Source organism: Platalea leucorodia (genome assembly GCF_965183815.1).
Source record: "Platalea leucorodia genome assembly, chromosome: Z".
Lineage (NCBI taxonomy): Eukaryota > Metazoa > Chordata > Aves > Pelecaniformes > Threskiornithidae > Platalea > Platalea leucorodia.
In genome coordinates, this window is record NC_138858.1 from 82,011,154 (window position 1) to 82,023,357 (window position 12,204).

Sequence of the window (12,204 nt, forward strand, 5' to 3'; positions counted from 1 at the left end):
TAGTCCTTGGCCATTGCGGTTTTTAACACTGCTAATTTTCAGAACTATTAGAAAGCTTTCAATTTATCAGGAGAGTTCCAGCAAAAAAGAAAAACTCCATGCAAAACCTTTGTGCAAAGGAAGAAAGTAGGAACTCATAAAAAGCTCAAGCTTGAAGAAACAAAAAATCCAGGTAAACAGAAGAGAATTACACCTCTTCCCACAAACAAAACAAAACAACAAAACAAAACCCAAAACAACCCCAACCAAAAACCAACCTCTTCTTTACTCTTTCAGAGAACAGTACATGTGGTCTAAAAATTCAAGGTAGTCAGTGATAAACAAACTAGGTCACTACATAGGTACCAAGGATACATATAGTCATTTCTAGTGCAGGGAAACGCTCCCAGAAAATTTTTGGAAAGGCTAAGATAGCTGTACTGAATGCAGAAGCCTGTTTTATCTACAAACATCACCACTACTCTTCACTTTTTTGGTGAATATTGCAGAATGTAAATACCATATAAAGATCTGTCCTCTGTTAGTACTTATAGATATGTTAGAAAAAGCCAAGAGCCACCACAAAAATTGCATAGTAGTACGGTAATGCCTCATCGTCCCCAGCTAATACATCCCTCTTACAATTCATGCCACTACCATTTATAACCAGACTACCCATGAGCTCTGACGGGATCACGTGGTGACACATCTATGCTGCTCCAAGAAGAACACTGCCAATATCCCACAAACTCCATACAGATAAAATTTCTTCGGAGTCCTCGTTTCCACCAGGAAAATAAAGGATCTACTATGCATTAAAGACGATCAGGACTAAATATTCTCTCTTTCCACCCAGACAGCAATAGGAATTACATGGCATACGACTGACCCTACTCCTTGATCGGTCACTGGTAGAGTGATGTCCATCTGTGGCCTTCAGGCTGCTCCCCAAAGCCAAAACTCTGGGCAAAGCCTATGTGGCCAAAGAGCAGAGGTGATACAGAGTTATTCCACTGCTCAGGGAGGGTATGATCCAAAAGAAGTTAGTATTTTATTTTTAAACTACATCAACTTAGGAGAAGCACCTTCCATAAAGCCAGTTTCAGCAGATACACACTACAGCTTGTAATCTACTAGAACAGTAATTTTATGTCTTCTATGCTGTTCTCTTTCAAAGAACAGATGTAATATGTCTAAAATCTTCAGTAATTTTACTGCGGTATCTTAACAGGAAAATGGGACAGAACAAAACTATACTCCTTCTGAAGCTGCTTTTTTTACAGAAAATCTGTTCTGAGATCCTATATTAAAGGCTTTTAAAAATTATTCCAACAGTTAGGAAATACATATACCATGCTGTAAACAGACTGGGCATTTGCAATTTGAATTTTAAAAGCTTCTAACACCTAATTTTGAAAATGGAAAAGAAATTAGAATCTCTTGCATACAGTAATAAAGTGAGAACACTGAATAACATTAACTGAGAGTTATCCTGAAACAGCAATTCCAGATGATTACCTGTTTGTGAGATCCCTGCAACTCTTTGGGTAAATATTACCAGTATGCTAACACTTCTCACACACATAATGAAATGTATATGCAAGCAGCTGCAATGCTTGCAGTGGAGGAGCTTGCACTACAGGAGGCCTAACATCACAGCTTTTAGCAGACATAAGTCATGAAATCTTATTATTTCTCTTAAAGGTAGAAACCTTTCTATGTGATGTATTGACCTTTGTTTTCAGACTTTAGGGATGCTCTTTGTATCATCTGGAAGGTACACACACTTCAAGACAAAAGGGGAAAAAAGCTGAAACAAAAAAAGCTTGATGTGACACAAGAGGCAAAAGATTGCTATGAAAGATGCTGGATACACAAGACATGATGATTATCTACCAGACTAGAACATTTATAGGCTGAAAGAGTAGCTTCCTGAATCTCCAAAAACGTAAAAAAAAAAAATTCTTGTATTACAGTTCTTCAGCTCTGAAAACAGTGCCGCTCTAGAGGAAAAGCCCAGTTCAGAAAAAGGATTATAATTAAATCAGGCTGATCTTTACCTCAGTGAAGTTAGGGTACAGTTTTCAGATATTCCTTCTTCCTTTCTCTGCCTTAAAAGGAAATTTTTAGTTGGGATTTAAAATTCTGCTCAGATTTTTCTACAAGTATAATGTCATAACCACAATTCATTACTGGAAAAGAAACCAATGTATGTATTTTTAATTATTTATTAATTTCTACAGGAAATTAAAAAAAAAATCAAAACTTGTCTATCAAAAAAACAATCAAGCGGCAGACTAATTGGTCAAAATTGGTCAAAAACCAATCAAGCGGCACACTAATTGGTCAAAAAATGGACACTGCCACTTGGGAAGGTCACAACACTTCTTGATCAGGTTGTTTACTGCTACAAGATGTGGCTTTGTCCAGCTGAATCCAGTTGCCAGATTCAGCGCACACACATACACATGAAGTCCTTGTGAAACAAATAACCAAAAAATTTTATATTAACATTTTGAAGAGTTTTCTCTTTTTCCTCCTGAAGTAACTGAAGCATGTATTGATTTTACTCATTCATTGTGGCTGCTTCTTTCTTCCTGCTCAGCCTTCAGTTGGTCTGAATGCAGGAGCCAGAACCACATCTACTCACCAGTAGTTTTAAAGCAGTTTACTTTCTTGGAAATAAGCCAGGGCAAAATTTCTAAGGCAGGCAGCTCCTCCCGCTCTACTGAGAGCACACAAGGATCTCCGGAGCCTTGCCTGTTTTGCATGGCCAAGGAGTGATCTTTATCCATAAGATAAATATTTGGCACAAAATAATTAGGAAAGAAAAACACTGTAATCTTTCCTCATCAAAATAACCTACCAGGACAGTTTAGTTAATGAAGACTTGATTGGCCCCAGGATGGTGAGGCAGCACGTAGATACTCAGGACTGGGAGACAGCAGGAGAAATGCAGAATTCGCTCCTCTGCCTACAGCCACACCAAGGCAACGCAGACAGGAACGCAATGTATACTCACAGGTCTGATTTCTGTACCTGGTTTCCACAGTAGGTAATATATAGATATACATAAGGCAGGGAGAAATGTGGCATTCTGTGCCTTAGGGTAGGGTGGTGGAGCAAGTGAGCTTGTCTCCCTCCTCAAAATGGTTTATGTTCACCTGTTTGGCACTGAAAGACAGACTTGGGACATTCACACATTGAGAGCCAGCAAGCACCTCGAGGGGTAGGTGCAGACACATATTTCTTGGCAAAAAAATGTTTAAGCTGTGACTGAGGAAACTATCTGTAACTTCCCCCTGAAGGAACCAGGTGAGGACGCACCTGGTGTCCAACAGCCCCATACCACTCGCTCCTCCCCCCCTCTTCCCCTCACCCTTCCTTGCACCAGCACTGGGGCTTGCCTGGTCCTGCCCTAAGTCATCCTAACAAGCTAAACTACCAGAAAACTAGCATGGCATAGAAATGAAGGTTTTTATTGCTCTGCATAAGACCATCAGTAGTGCTGAAGTAGTAGAGAAGTCAGTAGTAGAGAAGTCAGTGGCAAAGAGCAATTAGATGGGCTTGGCCATACTATCAAATCTCACATTGCAGAGTTGCTGTCTCAGCTGATGTTTAGCAATAACAAACTACAGAGACTTAGGAACCTTCCTACAGACTAGACCCTTTTTTCACCCCTCCAGTGGCCAAGAGGCTCTGACGCACAGGTCGGAGCTGCACCTTTTACTATTCTACATTTACTCACACTCAGCATTTTAAATGCATATTAGCACATAAGTATTCAACTATACTGAAAGATACTGAGGCATACTACAGTAATAACTGCTCTTGCTGTGTGAGGCAATATAGACGTAGTCTTAATATTAAGCCAGTATATATAACCAACCACATTTTACTCCAGCTGATTTCAGGGTTCTTACTCAGAATGTTGCTTTGATTTTTTTCCACAACAAACTTCATGAAAGAAGAGATACACCTCCACGGCTACATTCCCAAGTAAGTCTGACATTGCTTTGATTACCTTTTTTTGTTGATCGCTGGTTGGCCACTATGACTTTAGTAATGAGCTGAACCACAAGACCCGCATTTGGAGAAGAGTTTGAGGTTAAGTTAAACCACCACAGAAAGGAACTAGAGTGTAAATATACATGTAAGTGTGCAACAGTACAAAACCGCAGCATTTCTTAGAGAAGTTTCTAAAAGAAAACATGCACCTAAACAAGGACACCAGGTTAAAGAGAAGCCTGGTGAAGAAAGTCAAGAGATTACAATAGGATGTGCTTGATCACACCCAGGAAAATGAAAGCCATTTTTAAAGAGGTTGATCTTTATCCTGAAGGACTACCTATAAATGATGCATCATTTTGTTTGAGGTCAGAAGGTAAGTCATAAAAAAGACATCAAAGAAATTAGACAAAATCATCATTAAAGAAGTATATATAGGACGCACCATAGAAGAGAACTACTAGGTCATTTTAGCTACTTCCCATGACAACAGCACATAATTTCCCCATGCACACTGTACACTATTCACAGTATTAATCTAATCTTCCTTCAAAATTGTTCAAATAAAATGGATGTTCAGTGGTTTTAAAATAGTTCTGGAGTAGTATCTGAAAGCAATCAGCTACTAGGTCTTCGTTTTCAACCTAGAAAAGCCCTTGTAAGGCAATCCTGTGCAATTCCTCACACAAGTAAGGAATCTGACAAGCTAGATAGCAAATAATATTTTCTCCATCTCTATTTCAAAAGCCCAAGCTGCGAAGGGTGTGAGTAAAATAATAATAAAAAAAAGGCAGTCTCAGACCCCAGGCCACAGTCTGCAAAGGTAATACTTAACTAGAAAAACAAAAAACTGGCAAACACATTAAAGCAGTATGGCCTATGGGACTGTAATCGAGAGTAATCAGAAAGGAAGTCTAGATTAAAGGGGCTGGTTGTACACAATGATATCCAGCAGTGACAGAGGCTGTCATACACGAGAGAAAGATGGACTGAAAGATGTAAATGTTAAAATAAATCAAATATAATTTATTTTCTATTTTTCACATTCACACATGGCGTATATAAGTCTTATCCAAAAGTATTTCCTATATTGTCTGTTGTAGCTTCACTATGGTAGAAACCTAAGACATGAGTAATCAGATGGCAGAAATTACTGTTATTTACACACTGCTGTCACAGCTCTCCATAATTATACAGGTTGACACAGCATCTTGACAATGATAGGAAAAAGCAGGTTTTGTAGAAATTTTGTCAGCCTCCTTACATAGAAGCATGGCAAATAAAATTACTGCAGCTAAAAACTGGCAAAGCAATCATCTCTTTCATTTTTTTTTTGCTTCTGTGACAAAGTTACTATTGTGAGACTACTCAAAGACAGAAAAAAAAAGCTCTCTCTGTCTAAACTGTAGCTTTATCCTACGGTAGGGACACAAGCTGGCTACGCACGAATGCCTTGTATTGTTTAAAACTGAAAACAATTAAGGAAAAAATAAGTTGCAAGGGAAGTAGGACAGAAAGAAGGAAAGAAGTTTTTTTTGCAAAACACTGAAAAAGTCCTGCTCTGTATTAAAATAAAAAATTTGAAACTCTCAGATTCAAATCCATAGTCTGAACCACTTAATAGTCAACTTGAACCCATGCTGTGTCCCAGGTGGGCAAGCTAAACACTGGAATAGGACAGGGAAGACTGATTACTGGTTGAACTCTTACATGTACAGAATTGCAATGTTCTGATAAAGTATTTTTCGTTGGCAGATTTCTCAATAGCTTTAATCGAGAGTCACCACTTGACGCAGACGCTGCATGCTGGACAGGTTACGCCTCCGGATCTGCCCTCACTCTCCCATGCACCACCTGGCACCTTCCTGAGAGGAAGCACCCACACTGAACCTCCCACCCTCCTCCGGTGGAGGGAAACAGTTCCCTGCCTCCCCTCCCTCTTCCTTGTATGGCCTCCAAGGTCACACATGACCCATGAAACTGAAGCAGTTGCGCATCTTTCACTCACACCTTAGTTTCCCACTGGGATGCGCAAAGCTCCTGCTGGGGGTCCATGCAAGGAGAGCAGATCTTCTTGCACCTACTTACCCGTCTGCTGCTCCTCCCTGCAGTCATCTGCATACTTGAGCTTATTGCTTTAAATATTGTGGTTAAAATCCTAACTCCTCAAACTGAAAATTTTATGTTCTGCTGCCACGAGTGGTATAGTTAAGATACTCCAGGATTCTCCACTGAATGGCATAGACAAATTAATCTTTTCTTCTATATTTTCAAACAACTTCACCAAACTCTCATAGTCATAAAAAGCCTTTGCTACAAGTGGCCCCTTACTAAAAAGTTGGGGGGGGGGGGGGGGATATGGAGTAAGGAATACTATTGAAAGTCTCAAAAAACAGCCTTAGATGTTCATTGCTTTTGTTGAATATAACGAATTTTTACTTGAAATACAGAGCTCTGCATCCCAGGTTCATAGTACAACAAATTCGTATCTAACATTACCGAAACTTTTAACAAGTATCAGACTAGATATGTGGCATATAAGTGAATGTAATTCTTCTCTATGTTATCTAAAGTGTGGATATACCCACAATACTGTATGTATGCATATAGCCACCATATAGTATGCAAAAGCAAGCTGTTCACTCAAACACCACATACTGGAAGTACTAGTTAGATTAGCTAGACACTTTATTAGATAATCATGTCTGTTTCATTTCTCAGCTTTTAAAACTTAAAATAGAAGAACACCCCCACTGTGATGAAAGGTAACACAGCTTCCCGATTAAAGAGAAAAAAACCCACATAAACAGACAAACAGAAAAACCCCGCAAGTATATTCCCACAAGAGCAAGATTGAGATTTGATAAAATCCCAAACCATGAAAAAACATGCACAAAATTCTGTGCCTCCAAATTTCTGGGACGCTTCAGCTGCTAGCTCAGCCCTTGCTTTCAGTAATATCCAGCATCCAGGTCCGCAACTGCAGTTATTGTTTTCAAACAGGTCCACGCTCTGGTCCTGCAATACGAGTGGCACAAAAGCTGCTTTACTGCCTACACACAATATTGTTAGAAAATTAGCCATACCCTACTGTTACTACACACAGTGAGCAGCTCTCCCTGTAAGATAAGATCTTGCACAATCTAAGTTTCTTACAAATAAGGAAACCTAGACCCATTATCAGTTATTCCTCAGGCTGATGTAACACACTGAATTTAGGCTGATGTTGGCTTTCCCCCTACCACCTCCCTTCACTCCCTTTAAATGGAAAATGTATGTAGTCTTCCAATATGAGACAACATCTTCCAGGGTTTTTAAGTATGCAAATGTTAAGGTTCTTACAAACCTTATTTGTGTCTGAATATTTTCACTCATCTTTTATTTTCTAGTGTATCATCTGACCAAGAAAAATTAAATTAATATTTTCACCGTGAACCTGTTTTGAAAGTTGAGTTAATACTGTTTTGATGTTTAACCCATATTCTTTCAAAGGCAGCTAGGCTTCAAGTATGCTACAAAGAAGCCCAATATCACTTGTAATACAATTCTGACCATCCTCTAAGTTTTCAGAAATACTCCTGGCTCTGTAGCTTACTTAAGTTTGAAATGTGTAAAAACCTAAAAAAATGGAAGCCAGTAACATGCTAAGCCCTATGTGACTCACAATAAATTTGAGAATAACATAGATTTATTTCTGACTCTTGCAGTTTCTTAAACACTGCTTCTCCAGATATCTTTACTTACGTCGAACGGATATCAGGCTGTGAGTTTCTACTGCTGCCATATGGACATGTGCTGTATAAACAGCTAATTCAAGGCATAAAAATCAACCTCTTAATAAAAAGTGATTGTCTTTTGAAATAGCTTCCAAAGTGGACCATCTCCTTGATTTTCAACTGGATGGTAACTGGAAAAATGTGGAGGAGGGAAAGTAAGACAGTGCCCCTTTTCACTATGCTACCATTGATACACAACCTTGTATGAAGTATATCCTTTGAAAAAAGATATAAAGGATAAAGGATAAAGACATAAAGGGCAGAGAAAGAGGAAGTCAGACACTTAAAAAATGCAACGAATACCACCAGGACTATTAATTCCAGTTATAACAATGCATGGCTTGACATCAAATTCTGTCCTAATCTGACCAGACACGTAAAGGATGCAATAGTATATCTGCTATATGCTTTCTGGAGGCTATATGAGCAGTCATGGAAAATCAATTTGAATACAAATGTAATTTGTTAAAAGAACAGTGAAAATCATTATGCAGGGTCACACTGTCAGCAGTTTGTACAGGAGCAGATGCCATCCAAAGTTGCAAAGGCATTGGTAAAACAGAAGAATCTTGGTCTTTAAAGTGTCTGTGATCTTTTCAGTCTTTCAGTATAGTTACATGAGAACAAAGCTACAGTTTATCTCTGGTTTCTCAGCACTTTACTCCTTGCAGCTCATTCCAGCTGCAGAGAGGCTTTATAGAAACTTCTAAGCCTCAGATAGAGTGAAGGTTCCCACTGTAACGGGGAAAAAGAAACATCTTTGAAACAGTTCCTTGAAAGTTCCAAAATATTTATCTCAGGCTCAAAGGACACAGTCATAAAATAAATAACTAGATTTGCCTGGTTTGGTCAATGTCAATACCATTTTTAGGCAAACGATACATAAAAATTCAGCAACAAGCTAAGTGAAAAATTGTGATACAATTTAAGGATCACTTCACAATAAAGACAACTCAAATGGCAAATCTTCAGAAGATCCTGTTGCAAGGACATTTAACACATAGACATGGAATATAACAATTTGCTATGCACATACAGTACCATTAATGTAGCTGATCAGCTTAGCCCATTTCATGAGGTAAATATGAGGACTAAACCAGCCACCAGTTTTAAATTATGTTTTCATTTAATTCGATCCCAGTCTTCACTGACTGTGTTGAAAGGCATTGGCTTATTTGTTCCTAAAAAAATACACAGTGGGACTCAGAAACCTGTATTTTTATTGATGAGATGCACTATGTTTCTTGCACCTGAAATAATGTCTTGTAGTCTCTATAGTCACTCTTGTAGTTACCGTCTGTCCACTACAAGGTAGAACCTCAGATTGGCTCACGTTCAAATTTGACCAAGGAACAGCAACAACAGCAAATGTAAAACTTTACAGCTGTTTTGAAATATGTATTAAAGGACATTCCTTATTAGAAATGCACCTGCATCTTTCTTGCAAGCTAAGGAGTAGACGTCACTGCACCCTTGAAGTCTAGTTTCATCATATACATGCATATAAACACATCTCTGAAGATCAAACTCCCGTTACAGTGCATGAGATTGCAAATTTATCAGACTGGCCACAAAGAAGAAAATTCCAGTCTTCCGTTGGGATGACTTTTTCATCATCATCATCATCATCATCATCATCATCTCTCTCTCATTCTCCCCGTTCTCTCTCCCTTTTTTTTAAGAAAAAAAGAAAAAATACCAAACTTGCTACTATGTATGTGTTCCAAATGCAAAAAGCAAAAGAGGTTTTTAAGATATGATGAATAAACAGGATTTTGATCTCTATCATTACTTTTCAGAGGTCCAATTAAAAAACAGTTGGTATTTTTCTTTTACAGTAGACTTGAAACATAGGTCAATAATGAACTGTATAATTTAACTTTGATCTGCAGTTAGAATTTACCCCAAAAGAAGACAGGGAAGAACTGGCCACTGCATAGATGACACTACATAGATTTTCGTTATACACCATTATGCAAATGGACTCATCAGCAAGAAATGCTCAAACAATGCACAAAGTTTTCTACTGTTCAAAACCTGCTCTCTGAAGAGTTTCAGTTACTTACAGTGCTTACAGTCATCATAACTTTGAGAGGATCTATTAAAAGTAAACGTTATGACAGAGAGCAAAATTAACCCAGTATATCAGACCTGTCAAGCAGCGTTTTATTCTGTTTCAGCATAAAAAAAGACTCTGTATAATTTTCTTCTGTTTCATTTTGAAAGCCAAGGACAAACCTTTAACCGAACAATTACAGCTTATGCAATGACAGAGCAAATGGATTTTTTCCTTCCTATTTCACTTCTACTAGAAAATCTATGAAGTTCTCTCTGTTCTGAAGTTACCTAAAAACATGGCAAGACTGTAGACTTAAATGAAAAATGTCTCAGATGTGAACTATGAGAAGTCCTACAGAAGCCCAATGCAAAGTATTTATGACAAGTCCAGACTTTGTGGCAGATACAGTATCTTTTGCTTAAAAGACTTTGGGCATAAACTGCAGGTACAAGGACATATTGCATAAGCTATCACATGCTTGCTGCAACTGTGTGAATGTTACTGGATTTTAAGATGCCACCGTGCTGAATAATTTAAGATATAAAATATTCAATTTTACTGATACATGGGTTTCATCTTAAAATAAAAAATGTGAATAATGACGGGAACAGGTCTAAAAGTCAATGGAAATATTCCGTTACTCATTAGGATGACAGTTGTTCTACTAAGCTTAGGGAAGATACAACTAGGACAATAAAAAGGTCTCCAACCCCGAGAGATTCCCCCCAGCAAGGCTATCACACGGTGGGACAGATACAGCCCCGGCACAGGGGCACGTCTGGAGCTCGCAGAGGGCGAGAAGGCTCTGCGGGGGGGCGCGGGGAAGCCCCCACGGGGGATGGGGGGCTGCCCACGGAGGATTTCGTGCGTTGGGGCGAGGGGGAGGTGGTGGCGGTGCGGAGGGGGACCCTCGCCAATCCCGGGGGCTGAGGTCCTTCCCCGACGGCGCTGCGGCTGCCTCGGCGGGGAGCGGCGGGGCGGCACCGGGAGCGCCAGGCACCGGACGGGACGGGCGGCAGGTGAAATCCCACCGCCCCCGGCGCCTTCCCCCCGGGCAGCCCGGACACCCCCGGCCCCTTCCCCTTCACAAGAGCTGCTGCTGTGGAACCGGTCCTCCCCCATCAACACCTCACTACGGTCAGCTCGTTGCAAGACGAGCTCCGACAACTTTTTTAATGCGAGGAGGGAAAACCCACCTAGCCTGCACTAAATAATTATTGTAAATCAGAACAAAGAGAAGTCCAAGAGCGCTGAAGTTATTTTTCGGGGGTAGGGTTGGGGTTTGGCTTTTTAAGTTTTTGGATTTGTTTTTTTGTTTGGGGTTTGGTTTGGGGTTTTTTTTTGGGGGGGGGGGGTGCGGGCGGGGCGTGCATGAGACACACAGAAGACGCCGTTGGTGTTTTAGATGGAGATGCCCTAGTTAGAGGGAGGCAGGAAAAGGGTCGCCTGACAAGAGCTGTTCACTGCTGCCGAGATTCTAAAGCCCCTGAACGTGTTTGCAAACTGTTCCGCGGTTTGCTGGATCCCCGGCTCAGAGCTAACAGTCTTCAAATTAAAATGAAGATCGGTGACTGGGGAGAGGTTGGGGGGAGGAAGGGAAAAGAAATGTGGACAGCTCTGCGGATATTATTAAATCTTCCCAGCCGCTCATCTGGATTACATTTAAGCTCTCAGGGCATTTCTTTCCCCCTCTAATTAAGCGTAGTTTCAAAACAGAACATGTCAGAGGACGGATCTTTCGTCGGCTTCTATTTAAAATGTAGAGATAAGAATGTTTTTTTTAATTAAAACAAAAAAAAAAAAGCAAGCCCAGACGGAGGCACCCGGCTGAGAGCCGCCCGGCGGTCGCGCCTCCCCGCTCCCCCCCGCGCACTTCGTCTCCGACTTTGTGAGAGCTCCGGCGCGGCCCCGACCCCCGTGTCCCCGCGGTCCCCGTCCCCCGTTCCCTCACCTCGGGCGAGGCGCGGTGCCGCCAGGCTCCCGCAGAGCACCAGCCAGGCCAGCACCGCTCGGCTCATCGTCCTCTCCTCCCGCGGCCGCGCCTCCTCTGCCGAAGGAAGAAGGCGGCCGGCGGGCGGCAGCGGCGGCGGCGCCTCCGCCCGGCGAGGCGAGGCGAGGCGAGGCGAGGCGAGGCGAGGCGATGCGATGCGATGCGATGCGATGCGATGCGATGCGATGCGATGGTCCCTCCCGGCCCAGCGCGGCGCGGCCCCCGGCCGAACGCAGCCCCCGGCCGAAGGCGGTTCCCGCTGCCGCCGCCCTAGCAGCGGCGAGGAGGCTGCCCCGCCGCCCGCCGGCTCTGCGCGCCCGCCAGGTGCCGCCGCGTCTCCAGCATGGCCCGGCCGGCCGCCTCCGTCCCACCGGCCGCCGCCTCCTCCTCCT

General features: G+C 41.7%; 1 protein-coding gene across 1 annotated transcript in view; it reads right to left on the reverse strand.

Moving 5' to 3' along the window:
* Positions 1-11,840, reverse strand: part of EDIL3 (EGF like repeats and discoidin domains 3) — a gene marked incomplete at both ends in the record, with an annotated part of 260,749 nt that extends 248,909 nt beyond the window's left edge. Inside the window, one exon of the mRNA XM_082335828.1 lies at positions 11,774-11,840. Coding sequence (XP_082191954.1) covers positions 11,774-11,840 — 67 coding nt within the window. The remainder of the gene's footprint in view (positions 1-11,773) is intronic.
* Between the last annotated feature and the right edge of the window lie 364 nt (positions 11,841-12,204).